Source organism: Lonchura striata, chromosome 26 (genome assembly GCF_046129695.1).
Source record: "Lonchura striata isolate bLonStr1 chromosome 26, bLonStr1.mat, whole genome shotgun sequence".
Taxonomy (NCBI): Eukaryota; Metazoa; Chordata; class Aves; order Passeriformes; family Estrildidae; genus Lonchura; species Lonchura striata.
In genome coordinates this window covers 516,007-531,277 of record NC_134628.1, presented here as the reverse complement: position 1 = coordinate 531,277, position 15,271 = coordinate 516,007, and the positions used below count along the sequence as shown (strand labels likewise).

The window sequence follows — 15,271 nt, the reverse complement described above, 5'->3', positions numbered from 1 at the left end:
GATTTGGGCACTCAGGGAAAAGCTGGGCTTGTTTTGTTTTCACCAAGTCCCTCCCTGATTTATCTTTGGGTCTGGTTTGCCTGAGCTGCATTTCCTGCCAGGTGAAGTCTTTGGTTGAAAATTATTCTTAGACCTTTCCCACTTGGGATCTGATTTCTGCAGCCATCTAAAATAGGCTGTTGCTCCACATTCACAGGAGCGAGCTCAGGCATTCCTCTGGCCCTCTCCGTGTTTAAGCAGGGCAAAATGGAACCCAGGCGTTCTGATGATGCTGATTTTAATGAAAAAACAGAGGAAAAAAAAGCTGCAGCCTGCTCCATTAGTCACCTGGTGTTACAGGAGAGTAATAACCTCGGAATGCTCCTGCTCTCTCCTCCATGCACCTTCTGTTGTGTTCCTGCTTTTGTACTTTTTTCAGCGTCTCTGATATTTTCCCTGGCACACAGGAGGTAAGATTGCTGAGATGTAGACCTTTACCATAATTAAGCAAGATTCCTCCTCTTGTGAGAGCTTGTTCCTACACAATTCTAGGGTGAGGGGCTCGGAATGGGTGGCTATCTCAGATGTGAATGGGTTTTTCCTCCTCTTCTGGGATGGAACACGAGTCCGGCTGAGGTGATGGGCTTTACATCGTGCAAATGTCTCTCTCCTGCCTGCGGAGAACTGTGGGAATTCTCAGCAAGGCTTCTGTGCCTCTTAATTCAGATAATTAATACCTTCTGTGTAGGAATGTGGAGTTAAAAGCGAAGCAGCCAGACCTGCAGATCAGTGTGTGATGATGGCCCTGAACTCAGAGCTTTGGGGGACCAAATCTCCCTTTTTCTGCAGCCTGGATGTGGCTGCAGCATCTCTGTAGCTTTCCCTGCACTGTCCGTTCACTCCTGGCTGGCACAGAGGGGGTCAGGAACCCCTTTGTTGCTTTTTTTTTGCAGGTTTAGCTCACTGAAATTTTCCCCCCCTTCCTTCCTTTCCCTTCTCCTTTCCTCTCCCCATTTTTCCCGTCCACCCTGAGCCTCTCCCACCTGCCTGCTCCATCCTTCCACAGCTGTGATGCCCAAAAATCCCTGGCTTGGGCAGTTCTGGGAGCCAGAGAGGTTTTCTGGAGTGCTGGGGTTCATCCCACAGCCAGAACCAGGAGTGGTTTCTGCTCTGAGAGAGGAATAAACATCGAGGCTCTCTAACAGACAGTCTGGAGGCTCAGGTGCAAAAATTGAGCCAAACTCCTTTGCCCTGAGTGTTATCTGTCATTCTGTAGTTTGCTTCCTCACAGAAAGGTGGATATTAAATTCTATTTTTCTTATGCCCATTAAAAAGAAAAAGTATTTTTCTTTAAATTAAAAAGAAAAAGTATTTTTCTTTAAATTATTTATTTCAGAGATGCTAAAAAAACCAAGAGTCATAATGCAGCAGGACCCCCATTTCCCCAGTAATTACACTCTGCCTCCTAACTCCTTCAACAGCAATTTCTCAATTTATTTGGCTTCTGCCTGGAATTGCAGTCACGGGCAGAGCTGGGCTCTGTCTTATTATTGCACAGACAAAATTGTTTTTAAAATGTAATTAAACATTTACCTTGAAGACAATGCTTTGTCTTCTTTAAGAAGCATAATATCTTAATTTAACCTAATCTGGAAAACCTTCAATTTCCAAGCTTTTACCTCCAAGACAATGTTATGCTAAACACGAAGCAAAACAAAAAGATTTCCTAATTTAACCTAATTAAAAGATAAGCCTCCAACTTTTCCACCACTGCTGCCTGGAACGAGGGGCGAGGCGGAGCCTTCGCTTTGCTCAGAAAAACGGCAATTTTCTCTTTTATCATCGCTCTGGTTTGCTCTCTGCTGTCCATTTGTGGTTTTTATCCTCCTTGATGCCCCCAAATCCTCTTAGGAAGCAGAGCCCTCAACCTTTCCCATCCTGGGGCCCTCCCGAAGGAGATCAAGGCAGCACCAGGGGAGCAGCAGAGCTTTGGTTTGGTGGTTGTTGTTTTCAATAATGATGAGAGGAAACAGCCTGCCTGCTGTGAGAGGAGATTTAAAGAAGGTGAAGGATTATTTCTGTTCAGTCTGAGTTTAGGTGTGAGGAGAAGCCCACGGAGCGACGGTCTCTGGCTGGTGCTGGGCACAAGCCCTGCCAAAATCCATCCCTGCTCGCAGTCATGAAGTGGGGGATCCCTCATGGGGTTCTCCCTGTCCTGAGCAGAACCAAACCTTCCTTTGGAGCAGCTCCTGGGGCACAGAGGAGCCCGTGCAGCATCTGCCAAGGAGGAGCAGCCCCGGCCCTCCCTGCTTCGGGGAGCCTTGGGCTGCACCAAGGGAAATACAGGCTGGATATTAGGAAAAAAGCTTTTTATGGAAAGGGTGATAAAGTTCTGGAAAGGCTGCCCAGGGAGGTGGTGGAGTCACCACCCCTGGGTGTGATGCACAAAGCCCAGATGTGGCGCTGGGAATGGTTGAGGTGCTGGTGCTGGGTTGGACTCGATGACCTTGAAAGTCTCTTCCAGCCTGGAGATTCTGTGGCTCGTGTTCCTCGTGGAGCAGGCACAGGGCAGGAGGGAGAGCAGCTGTGCCAGGCTCAGAGCAGAGCCTGCCGTGCCCGCGGTGCCCACAGCTCCTTCACGCCCAGCGGGCCCTGCCTCCAAACACGGGGAAAAAGCAATTTCAAACCCAAACCATCACCATGCAAATCCGCCTCGGAGGGTGGCCGCCTTCAAGGTCCACCGGGCAGCCACTGGAGCTGAAGCATCGGGGATTTTTTTGGGTTTATTTGATAAACCTGCAGTGGAGCTGTGGGGAAGGTGAAGTGGGATGATGGCTGGACTGGGGTCAAGGGCAGTTCCACAATCCTGTTGTGCCACCTGCTTTATGCCCCTTAAAGCAGTTTTCACGGGGAAATGGCAATATTAGTTGGGAAAATGGCAATATTAGTCGGGAAAATGGCAATTTTAGTCGTGTCTCTGACTCTCAGAGCGCAGGGCCCCGCAGCGATCGGCTCAGGTGTTTGTCCCCCGCGGTGCTGGTTGTTGTGCAGGAGGCACACACAAACAGCAGATGATTTCTCTCCTCGCAGCTCCAGCTCCTTTCCAGCCTACAAACTGTTCCCTTTTAGCTCTTCCAAGTTTAGTCACAGCCCTTCTGTGGTGGCTGCGTTTACCCTTTCCTGGGAGCCTCACCCTGCCCGCTTCCCCCCATCCAGTTATTCCCGAGGGGTTCCAGATGCTTCTGGGTGTGGGTGATGCCCTTTTCTCCACTTCACTGCTAATTCTGCAGGTTTGAGGGTGTTTTTTGTAACATTTATGAGCAGAAACTCTGATTCACCATCTTCCCTTCTGGTACAGCATTCACTCACAGGATCACTCAAATACACCTGGTGGTATGTTGAAGGTTAAGGTGTGGATTTAACGATTTGGGATTAAGAAGTGTTTCACAGCACCTGAACATGGGCTCGTAGAAATGAGAAAAGGGGTGCCTAAGGCACCTCCAGCCCTTCCCTAAAACTCCTGCTCCTCTCCTCGTGCCAGGCAGCGAGGCAGTGCCCGCAGGGCCGTGGCACCCACAGGGTACGGAGCCCTTCGTGGGGGATCTGTGGGTAAATCGGTCCCTCAGAGCCCTCACGGTACGTGAGGATTGGAAACGGCGACGGGACCGCACCGAGCCCCCCCGAGCCCTCACAGCCTCTGAGCCGCCGCGCGCCCGCAGCCCCTTTTTAAAGTAGCGGCGCCCCCCCCTCCACCAATCGCAGCGCGGACGGGGCGTTCCTCGCAGCCAATGGGAGGCGGTGGCTGGAGAAAAGGGGCGGTGCCAGCCCTCTCCGAGCTCTAACCGGGCAACTGTGGTAAACAAGGGGGCGGAGCCCACGGCTTCCCTGTGGCGGGCAGCCGCCAATGGGCGATGCCAGGAGGGAACAGCCATCCAATAGCGAGCGAGGGCGGGCAGAGCCGCGCGCGCTGATTGGCGGGCGCGGCGGCGGAGGGAGCGTTGGCGGGAGGGGGCGCGGCGGGGGCGGGGCCGGGCGCTGTCGCAGTGAGCGGCGGCGCGGGCGGGGCTCCGCGCGGGCACCGGGCAGCGCTGCCCCGCCGCTCCCCGCGCCCGGCACGGCGTGAGCGAAAACACAGCCTTGCCGGGGGCTCCGAGCAGTCCGGCGCTTCCCTCCTGCGTGCTCGGATGGGCAGAGAGAGGAGCTGTCCCCTGGAGAGCGCAGCGTCTTCCCTCTGCTACTTGAGCGGGCACCCGTGAGCGCTGGTAGCAGCGAGGGCTGTCGCTTTTGGGATGAGCGGCCAGGACTGAGATTTTGCTCACTGTAGGAGCCGGAGAGGCTGGGATTTGTCAGAGGGGTGAGTAAGCAGCGCTGGGGGTAGCAGAGCGCCGGCCCCAGCGGGTGTGACGGCGCTCGGGGGCAGCGCTGTCCCTGCCCGCAGCAGAACGGGCGATTTGGGCATCGCACGTACGGGTTGAAGCCGCGTCCTGCCGGCTTGCGGGGTCTGAAAGTTGAGCTCTGTCTCTTCGGCAAGGAGAGGGTTTGTGGGGGGGTATGGATAACTCTAGCAGGCAGAGATTTGGGAGAAATTTGCCGGGATCTATTAGGCAAAACCAAAACCCGTAGATGTATTTTTTTTTTATTACTATTTTTTTTTGCCTCGAGAAGCCCAGCCCGAGCCAAGCTTTCCGCATGGCTGGTTTGCAGCCCATCGTCCCCAGCCCGGCGCGGGCGAAGGCAGCTCCTGGCAGACGAGCGGAGCAGCCTCGTCCCTGTCTGTGTGCGCTGTCCCAGGGCACCCTGCCCCTCCTGGGGAGTCCCAGAGCGCCTCGTCCCCCCGGGCTTCTCCCCTTGTCCCCCGGGCTGCCCCGCCAGCAGAGCCCGGCATCCCGGCGCTGGATGGGAGATGGTGCAGAGCTGCTCGCTGCTCGCACACCGGAGAGTCGATGCCAAGTCCGGGCAGAGGGACCCGAAGTAGTGCCGCTGGAGGGTGGGGGACCGGCCGGGGACAAAGGCTCGTCTCACCGGCCGCATCCTCGGCGGTGTTGAATGACCGCGCTCTTGTCTCCCCCCGCCCCGCAGAAATGCTGCAGCATGAACCCACCGCCGCCTAGAGAGACGGGCTCGCACCGCCCCGGCGCCGCTGCCTGAGCCAGCCCCGGAGCACCGTCCGGCCGGGAGCAGCCCAGCCCAGCCCAGCCCAGCCGCCCGGCCCCGGCGGGATGCGCTCGCCGCCGCCTTCATGCCGGCGGGGGAGACGCTGAACCGCCGCTCCGCCCGGCCCGGAGCCACCCACGTGCGGTCGCCGCTGAAGGCGGCCGGTGGTGCCCAGGGCGGGCCCCGCTGAGCGTTTCGCCGCAGCAGCCAGCGGCAGCCCCCGGCGCGGCGGCGGGTCCCGCCCGGCGGCCGCGATCCGGTGCCCCATGGTGGTGCTGCGGAAGCTGCCGGGCATGCCGGGCTGGCCGGCGGCGCTGGGGCTGCGGCTGCCGCAGAAGTTCCTGTTCCTGCTCTTCCTCTCGGGCCTGCTCACGCTCTGCTTCGGGGCCCTCTTCCTCCTGCCCGATTCCTCCCGCTTCAAGCGCCTCTTCCTACCCCGCCGGGCCACCGCCTCCGCCTCCTCTTCATCCTCCGCCTCCTCGTCGTCCGCCTCCTCCTCCTCCACCCGCGACACCGACCTGCCCCGCAGCCCCCCCGCCGCCGCCGAGCCCCGCCACGCCAGCCCCGCCGCCCCGCGCCGCCTGCGGGAGAAGCTCCGCGCGGCCGCCCGCGTGGCCGGGCCGCACACCGCGCCCGGCTCCCGGCAGCAGGTGCAGGGCGGCCAGAGCCGAGCCCAGCCCGCCAGCGGCGCGCCCCCGGCCCGGGAGACGCGGGCCCCGTTCCGCTTCGACTACGAGCGGTTCCGCCGGAGCCTCCGGCACCCGGTGCGGGGCGGGCGCAGCGCGGAGGACGCCGAGACCCGCGCCCGCAGGATGAAGATCAAAGAGGTGGGTGAGGAGCCGTGTGTCCGCTCCGCGCTGCCTCGCCTCCCTCCATTGCCCCCGCAGGCAGCCCGAGCCTCGCCTCAGTGCTCACACCCCCCTCAGGCAGCCTTCACCTGGCTTCGCCTCAAGGCATCGGCTCCCCTCAGGTGTGTGTGCCCTCGGCATGCGCGTACAGCCATGTCCCCCTCAGACCTCTCCTCCCCTCAGGTGTGTGTGCCCTCATCCTGCCCGTACAGCCATGTCCCCCTCAGACCGTGTGTCCCCTCATCCTGCCCGTATAGCCATGTCCCCCTCAGACCGTGTGTGCCCTCATCCTGCCCGTTCAGCCATGTCCCCCTCAGACCGTGTGTGCCCTCATCCTGCCCGTTCAGCCATGTCCCCCTCAGACCGTGTGTCCCCTCAACCTGCCCGTACAGCCATGTCCCCCTCAGACCTCTCCTCCCCTCAGGTGTGTGTCCCCTCAGCCTCCCCGTACAGCCATGTCCCCCTCAGACCTCACCTCTCCTCATCTTGCCCGTACAGCCATGTCCCCCTCAGACCTCACCTCTCCTCATCCTGCCCGTTTAGCCATGTCCCACTCAGACCTCACCTCCCCTCAAGTGTGTGTGCCCTCAGCCTCCCCATACAGCCATGTCCCCCTCAGACCGTGTGTCCCCTCATCTTGCCCGTACAGCCATGTCCCCCTCAGACCTCACCTCTCCTCATCCTGCCCGTTTAGCCATGTCCCCCTCAGACCTTTCCTCCTCTCAGGTGTGTATCCCCTCAGTCCTCACCTGCCATCAGCGGCCGCATCTCCCCCTCATCAATCCTTGCCTCCCCTCACAGCCACATCGCCCTCAGCAACCCTTGCCCCCCTCTCATGGCCGTGACCCTCCTCAGATTTCGGGGCTGTGTCCACTTCAGCCCTCGTGTCTGGTCCCCCTTCAATCCCTGTCACCTCCCCTCACAGCCATGTCCCCCTCAATCACCATCACCTCCCCTCACAGCCTTGTCCCCCTCAATTCCCGTCACCTCCCGTCACAGCCGTGTCCCCCTCAATCACCGTCACCTCCCCTCACAGCCAATGTCCCCCTTCAATCCTTGTCACCTCCTCTCACAGCCATGTCCCCCTCAATCCCCATCACCTCCCCTCACAGCCTTGTCCCCCTCAATCCCCATCACCTCCCCTCACAGCCGTGTCCCCCTCACTCACCGTCACCTCCCCTCACAGCCAATGTCCCCCTTCAATCCTTGTCACCTCCTCTCGCAGCCATGTCCCCCCTCAATCCCCATCACCTCCCCAGCCTCGCCCCCATTTCTCACACAAGCTCCCTGTCTCCCTCCTTTTCCCAAGGAGGGTGCAGGAATTGGGGTGTCCCTGTCTCTGAGCACACACCTCCACTCACCCGGGGCTGCCTGGTGGGGTGTGACTGAAATTAGCGAAATGAAAATTCCCTTTTGGTTATTCGGGGAGATAAAAGGGAAAAACCTCGCTTGGTGGGAGATGTCTTTGGTTGTGCAAGAGTCTTCATCCCTGGGGGGGTCGGATTTGTACAAAAACCAGATGACAGAACCTGGCTGGTCCAGGGGGATGGAGGGACAGGATGCGGGAGTCGGGGAGGAGCGGGAGGCTCTGTCCCTGTAGGTCCCGGTGGGACTGGCGCTGGAATTGTCACCCACTGCTGGGAGCTGACCCCTCTGCGGGGCTGCCAGGGCGAGGGGAGGGTTTGGCCCCGTGCCTCCAGCTCGTGCGTGGCAGCCTGGCAGCCTGGCAGGCACACGGAGCAGGCTGTGACCCAGTTAACCAGGTTTGTGTGGGATTCCATTGTGGCTGTCGGATCCCTCGCCGTGATGGATAACCAACTTGGAGGGAATTCTGCTCCCGGAAGAGGTGCCAATAAGTAAAAGGCACAGATTTAATTAAGCAGAGTATAAATTTCCTGGGTCTGTGCTCTCGCAGAGGTGCAGGCATCCAGCGATGATGCTGCCCTGGGTTGAAGAGAGGATCAGGTCAGGGAAAAACACACTGAGGGCTTTCATCCTCTCCAACCCGCATCTGAAAAACAGTATTTTAAAGCTCCCCTCTTTGTCAGGCACTAAAACAAAGGCTGCACCGCTGGTGAAATTGCAATTGGTGTGCCAGGCAGCCAGACACAGCACACCCGGGGGTGCTGGGTTGGTTCCTTTACAGTCCCAGGGTGTTTGGAATGTTCCAGTGCCGAGCCCTCACGTGTGCCTGGGTCTCTGCAGATTCCCACCTCCAAGGTGTGCCAGGGAGCACAGCATACCCGGGAATAACCCAGCTTCCACTCTGTGCAGACAAATCAAATTGAAAGATCAAATTTAGGGGAAGCGAATGGCATTCAGTCCTTCATTTGGAGTTAATTATTTTTTAAATATAGCGTTATTTCAAGCTGTATGGATTCAGCCCCATCTGTTTCTAACAGCCATAATCAGTGCTGGGTAGCAGAGTTAGAGTTTTCAAGGATGAGAATCCATAAATATTAGTTTTATGCTGACAGCTAATTACTCTTCAAACGGAGCCCTTATTTCTTAAAAGTGCCTACACTTCTATTTATTCAGAGAGAGAGAAACAAATATGGTGCTGAGATATGAGGCTGAACACGCAAAACAAGGCAGGGTGGTGCAGCCTGGGGAAGAGATAAGGTGTGTCTCTTTTTGTTAATCAAAAAGACAAGAGGAAAACAAACCAGGAAGGTTGGGAGACAAATGCTGCATAAAAAGAAACAGATGGAGAAAGAAAGAATTGCAAGGAAGAAGTGATGATACAGCCTTTGGATTAGCAAATATTGCTCACATGGTGTGAGATGCCAGCAGGGCAGGTGGTGGCCGTGCTGGCTGTTCTGAGTTGCTTTTCCCTCCTTCCTCCAGCTTTCAGTCCCCAGCTGTCCTTGCACTGGAAATTCTGTTCTTTTCTCTGCCTTCCCTCAGGCCATTCCCACAGGTCAGTGCTCTGTAACGGGGAGGATGGGTGTGGATGCGGTTTGTGGATATTTTTCCCCCATCTGGCTGCCAGATGAAAGCCAGGAGGAAAAAACTGGTGCACGACCAAAGATGCCCAGCTTAGAGCCTTGGAGCTTTCTGTTTTCCTCAGGACCCTCCAGGCTGAGGAATTCCAGCCAGGAATCCGAGCTGGTGTCCATTCTTTCCCACTACCTCTCAGCTGCCTGGTCTTCAGCTAAAGAAGAGGCAGTGCCATGGTTTTCCTGGCTGTTTGTGGAGAGTGGAGCTCATGTAGCCCGGCTAGACTTCCCCTGCTTTATAAAAAACAGAGTTTAGAGTGAGAAGCCCCACGGCCTGTCCCATTTTATTGCTGTTTGGGAAAGCCTCTGGGGCACGAGGAGCACTGGGGCTGTTTGCAGAGTGAGGAGCCAGGCTGGGGTGGACCTGCAGGGCTGACGTGTGTGTGTGCAGGTACCTTCACCCATAAAGACAAGTCCAGGGTCAGTTAACAGTTGTTTTCTTGGAAATAAAAAAAAGAGCAGCTGTATTGCACAGCCTTTGCTGCTAAAGGTCGTTGGTCACCTGGAGAACAGTCTGGGACCCACTGCTGTGTGTTCCTGCTGCCAGCCCAGGGCTGGGGCACTCTGACCTTTCCAGGAAAGCTGCAGAAAGCCAAATAACAAATTTCCCCGTGCTGCAGGTTAGGAAATTTTGGAAGGGATTACTCATCTCTTAGGATGACCTCTGGAAAAGGTATTATTTGTGTAATTGATCAGTCAGGCATGGCTTTGGGGATTAGCTGATTTTTTACACGTGCCAAATACAAATCACTGATGCTCAGGGGAAAAAAAGAGAAGTGGTTGTAGCTGGAGAGTGACTGCAGAAATTCCACGGTGGGGTTCCATATTTATTTGCTCTCAACAATTTCCAGATCAAATTGGCTGAGGGAAAAGTCAAAATTATTTCTCCTCTAACTGCTGCCGCTGCAAACTCAGCCTCAGATCGGAGGAAATCAGACCGTGTGGTTCCTGTCTTCTGCATCATAACCAGTAATAAAGATTTTGCTGGTGGAGCTGAGCTGACAGTTTTGCTGCTGATGGATGGAGCCAAGCAGGCTGCTCCTTGCTGCACTCCTGCATCTCACAGGTGGGGGAGCAGTGGGGGGACAGGCAAGAGCATTTCTTTAAAGTATTTTTATACCAACCAGCGCTTAAAGACAACCCCTGGAACCAGCCAGAGCGGAAAGTTCATCATTACATTCTTCCAGCTCAGTTATGGGATGTGAGAAAAATGTGAACAGAGGGAGAGATTTACTCATTTTTCTTCTCTTATTTTGGGTGCAAAAGGCACATTTCCATGCCTGAGGTGTGGGAATGCCTGGTGCCTGAACCTGGCAGTGTGTTTTGTCCCTTTCAAATGAGGGAATGTGTCAACTCCAGGCAGGGATTGTCCCCTTGGGTCTGACACCCACATTCATTTCCTCTGGATTAATGATACCAAAGCCTCTTTGTTTCACAGTGCTGTTCTCTTCATCCTGGCTTTTCCTCCTGTTTCCACCCCTACCTGCCTCACCTGGCTGTCCCCTGTCCTCTTCTAACACAGCTCTAAAGATGTATTTGCTCTCAAAAATCAGCCCCTGGGGGGAAGGAGGCACCAACTCCTGCATCACTGTGCACATCAGCCGGTAGATCAGTCTTTGGAACACAAATACCTTGACAGTTTATCACTAAAAGATAATTAGCAAGAGACAGGAATGTTATCAGGAGCTCAGCTTCTGCTGAAAGCCCCTTGGTGTTGGTTGCTGAGTTCCCTTTGTGTGGTTTTGACTGTTGTGACCACAGTGAAAAAACTTCCCATTTTTGGGGCAGAACTGGGGAAGTGCTGCAGGTTCTCCTGAATTTTTACCACAGGCCTGACCCCTGTCAGGAGAAGTCTCAGCTCTGGTGCTGATTGCCTCTGGTACACCTGTGTGGGTTTGGGTGTTCTGGAGCTCACAGGTGCCCTGGGGTTGGGCTGTGATCACCAGTTTGCCAAAAGCAGGGCTCAGAGCAGCCCTCAGGCTGACCTGGGCTGTGAATCCCATTGTTGGTCGTTTCTGACCGTCTCCTTTCCACAGCCAGCAGGAAAAAGATGTCAGACCTCTCCCTGTGCCCCCGCTGTGCAACTTTCTGTGCATACATTGGCAGAAAATGTCTTTTGGCTGGGATGTGGGGCTGAGCCGGCCCCTAATCCGCCCGTGCTTTCGGTACGTGAGGAGCACCACGCACACTTCAGCTGGAAACGCTCCTCCCGTGCACATCTTCCCACCGAGGCTCGTGGGGAGGGTCTGATCCTGTGTGCTGGGCAGATGGAAACCCAGAGACTTCCAACCCAGGGACTTCCAGACGTGCTGGGGCTGCTGCGGGTAAGGAAACCGGTTCTCTGTAAAATATTTACTGTGGTGGAGTGGAATTAGGATCTCAAACCAGTCAGATGTGCTGTGATCAGACTGTAATGCTTTCTCTGGGGTAGAAATGCCTCTGTGAGAGAGAATTTCTCTGCAGTTTGAAGCACTGGCTGGCTCCAGCCTTGCTGGAATTTTCCTTTGCTCCACACTCCTCATGCATTTATTTACTGAACCTGTGAAAGGGGTACTGTAGTGTAAATCCCACAAATGGTGCATGCAGTGGGTTTTTTGCTTCACTGGCCTCGGGTGGATTCATGCAAACAGAATTTAGACCTGACCTCGAGCCTGTTTTAGCTGCGGGGGATACAGTTAATTGACTACAAATGTATTTGTTGTGTTGGTAGGGTGCATTGGCACAGGGATCTGAGCGTGCTGTGATCAGTGCTGCAGAGCTGTCTGCCTCAGTGGTACCTCAGAGCTCCCTCTGACCCTGCTCTCCCGAGCTGAGGGCACTCTGGAATTCGGGAGTGCTCTGCAATTTGCAGTCATTTGCTCTTCTCTCCCCAAGTCTAGCAGTGAAAGCACTTGTTCCACAACAACTAAATTTGATGCTAGACTGGTTTCTGAACTGCCACTTACAGCCAGCGCGGCTCCAGCACTGCGGAGTTGTTGGCGGGTGATGAGTGACTGCGAGTGCTGGGCGTGGGGAAATGACTTCCTAGGATGCCCACAGACGAGTTGTGCTGAAGGACCTGCACTCTCCTGAATCACTTCAGGAAATGCACATCAGCTCCTTGAGATTCTTCGGCTGGGAAGATGGGGTCAGGGCAGGGGGATGGAGCCTGGCTGGGAGCTGTCAGTAACGTCCTGCTCTTAGCTCCCTGCTCTTCCATCACTCTGTGCACATCCAGGTCTTCAAATATTTACTGAAAAGCAGTCACCTGCATTAAGATTCCATCTTTCCAGCCAAAATTTTTATGGACTCACGATTAACTTTTAATCAATGATTAAATGTGCCTGTTAATGGGAGAAAGATTTTCGTGCTAAATGTTCTTTCCTTTGGTTCTCTATGCAGGGCTTTGCCAGATGAGGCTAATCCATCATGTTTGGCTTGCTCTGTGATTCTGTTATTGTACAGATTGTTTATCATTTTGATGTTTTTGAATATGTTCTCCAGTATTGAAAAGAATTCAGATTTTAGATGGGGCAGCTGAGAGGGAGAAAGGGAAATGTACCTTAGTACTAAATGAAAAACTGACCTGAATATAAAACTCACATGGAGCTGTCAGAAGGAGCAGGCAGGAAGGAAAATTCACTCCAGTGGTGGCAAGAGGAGCTGGGAGCATTCTGATTTTTAAACTTAAGGAAGAGACTACATTTACATTCCCCAGAAAAATACTTTTCAGTGGATGCTGTGAGTGGATTTGGCATGAGGAGCACACGCTGCCATGATTGCTGTCTTTACTCTCGGTCCCCTGGCACTTGAGTTCATCATCTGACACCACATTTTGGAAGGGCTCCAGAGGAGCTGTCGTGGGCAGCGGTGTCTGCGAGCTGCACATAATGTGAGGGCTTTGTGCACGATGCACCCAGAGCATGGCAGGAGACAGAGCACCCTGGGAGCTCTGCTGGAGGACTGGATGATAAACATCCCCTCTTCATGGGACAGCATGGCACTCGTGTGTACCCTGCCTGACGGGGCAGAGCACCCTCTGGCAGTTAAAGCAGGACACTTCGTGTTCTGCTCCTGAGGGCAGATCCATTGTGGCACCTCTGTGAAATGGGCACATGCTGCTTGGCCCCTAACCCAGCAGGAAAATGTGCAGCAGAGCTGTTCCTCCTGGGCACTCCAGCTCTCCCCAGGAGGACACTGGAGCGTGAGGAAAGCACGAGGCTGCACTAAACTGAAGTGACTGCTGTGTGCCTCCCTCCTGCATCTCTGCTGCTGACAGCAGAGCTCAGTCCCTGTGTGAGTGAGCGAGTTCCGCAGCGTGTGGAGCCCACACGGGATCTCCAGTGGGTTTGGAAAGGGGAATTGTGTTCTGAGGCTTCTTCCCTGGGCTGGAAGGTAACAGAGTGCAGCTTTCTAGGAATGGGAGCCCTGTTAGAGCCATCAGGCAGCCTGGGGCGTCCCATCCCTGTGTCCATCCGTGTCCCCTGTGTGAGCCACGGGCCCCCATCCTGAGCCCAGTGCCTGTTCCTCAGTGGAGCAGCAGGAACCCAGTGCTGGCCCCCCCTCCGTGGGGCACTCTGGGGGTCTCCCCATGCTGGCAGCTTGCTCTGAGCTTTGGTTTCTCTGTGACCTCTCCCCTCTGTCAGACCCAATTGAAGTTTTCCAGCTCAGGAGGTACCAGGGAGGACGGGCAGACGACAGCGGAGCAGAAAACGGTTCCTGAGTTTATTTGAGCTAATTGTTCTAAAGGCTGGGATTGAGTGGGAGCCAGGAGCTCATTAGTTCTAATCTGGCCTCCAATACTTGCCTTGCATGGCCCTGGAGCTGTTGTTAGATTTCCTCTCTTAGATATTGCAAGAATAAGGCTGCAGAGATTATTAAATGCAAGAGATGGAGAAATCCTGCAGCACCTCGTGCCAGCAGCACTAGCACAGGATGATGATGTACAGTGAATGTTCCTCCTCGAGAGTGTCCCTTCCCTTCAGAGGGACTCGGTGACAGAGCTGCTGCTGATTTATGGAGCAGGATGGCTCTGCAGACTGTCTGTGCTGAGAATTGCAGCCGTGTTAGCAACGTCCGAGCAGGCGTGTTTAAAGCAGGGCTCTTGCTCTAATTGTGTTAACACGATTTCCCTGGGCAGGGAGGGAAGTGCAGAACCGTGTACTTTGAGACGTAACAAAGGATAATTATGAAGTAATCGTGTTTCATCCATCCTGAAACCCTCCTGCTGCTTGAGTCAGCCAGCAGGATGAAATACAAATGAAATACTTCCAGTGGAAAAGGGGTGTTTCTGGCTCTCCTTCCATCTGAGCTTCATTTTTCTCCAGAGTTTTCTAGGAAGGACACGTATTTATGTTGGAAGTCAGCGCTGATGAGCCCAAACAAACCCTTGGCTGATTTCTGGTGTTGTTTTGGCTTTCCTGAAGGCCTTTCTCCAGCACTGAGACCGTGTCAGGATTGCTGAACCACCGTGGCTGGCTTTGCTTATCTTCTCTCTCCGAGGTTTGTGCCGCTGAGCCCAAACAGCCAGAACGCTGTTGCTGCTGGCTGTGGCTCTGCCCACTCCCATCGGTGGCTGCACAGCAAAATCATTCAAAAGGTTGATTTCGGCTCTGGCTGGCGTAGGATGAAGCCATAGGCAGCTCTCTTCTCTTGCTTCTTTCATTTCTGCCTTTCAAAGGCTTAAATCAAGTTGTGAGTTGAGTGTTAGGCTGGCATTTGGTGAGTGGAGGCTCGTTCCTTAGGCCTGAGCAGTTCTGGGGCTGCCACTTGTGCTCTGGTGTGGAGTCTGTGGGCAAGGAGCTGCCTCCTGCTCTTAATTTTGATGAACCTTTATGGCTGTTTTCTGTAGTTTATTACCCGGATCCCCGAAGCTGCCATTCCCTGCTTTATTCTGTCAGCAGTCCATTAGTCACAGCCGTGTGATGGCAGTGCTGGAGCAGTGCCAGAGCCGAGCCTTGATCCCTCTGGGGATGGGAGGTCAGGCCCAGGGAGGGCAGGGCCCCTCCATCCTGCCAGCCGAATCCTGGATCCAATCCTGGATCCAATCCCACGTTGTTCTCACATCCACCCCACCAGCCTCATTTTCATCAGAGATCCCGTGTTTGTAACCTGGTTTGTGATGATTTATTGTGGGCTCTGGGGCTCTTGGAAAGGTTTATCAGCCTCTGGCTAATAAATTTGCTACTGTGGTCCAAGAATTTCTTGCAGCACTTTTGTAAGGTGACAGCTCTGACACGTGGCTCTAGGAAGGATCTGAGTCCGTTTCTCATGGCTGTTATTAGCTATTACCTGTGATAAATTATTGGACTA

At 54.7% G+C, this 15,271-nt stretch overlaps 1 protein-coding gene and 1 long non-coding RNA gene across 3 annotated transcripts in view; both read left to right on the top strand.

Annotated features, from left to right (window-relative positions):
• The first annotated feature begins 5,319 nt into the window (after positions 1-5,319).
• The window catches only part of MAN1C1 (mannosidase alpha class 1C member 1), a 54,865-nt gene continuing 44,913 nt past the window's right edge, over positions 5,320-15,271 (top strand). The window contains exon 1 of one of the 2 annotated variants that reach the window (XM_021534959.3): positions 5,320-5,960. In XM_021534959.3, the coding sequence (XP_021390634.2) occupies positions 5,400-5,960 (561 nt within the window). In that variant the 5' untranslated portion in view covers positions 5,320-5,399. Of the gene's footprint in view, positions 5,961-8,634; positions 10,047-15,271 lie in introns of those variants that run through there. The other variant, XM_077788525.1, reaches the window with a different exon arrangement.
• Positions 5,978-6,367, top strand: LOC144247536 (uncharacterized). The gene is made up of 2 exons (XR_013341194.1): positions 5,978-6,103; positions 6,165-6,367. It is a non-coding gene; the product is annotated as an uncharacterized LOC144247536 (long non-coding RNA).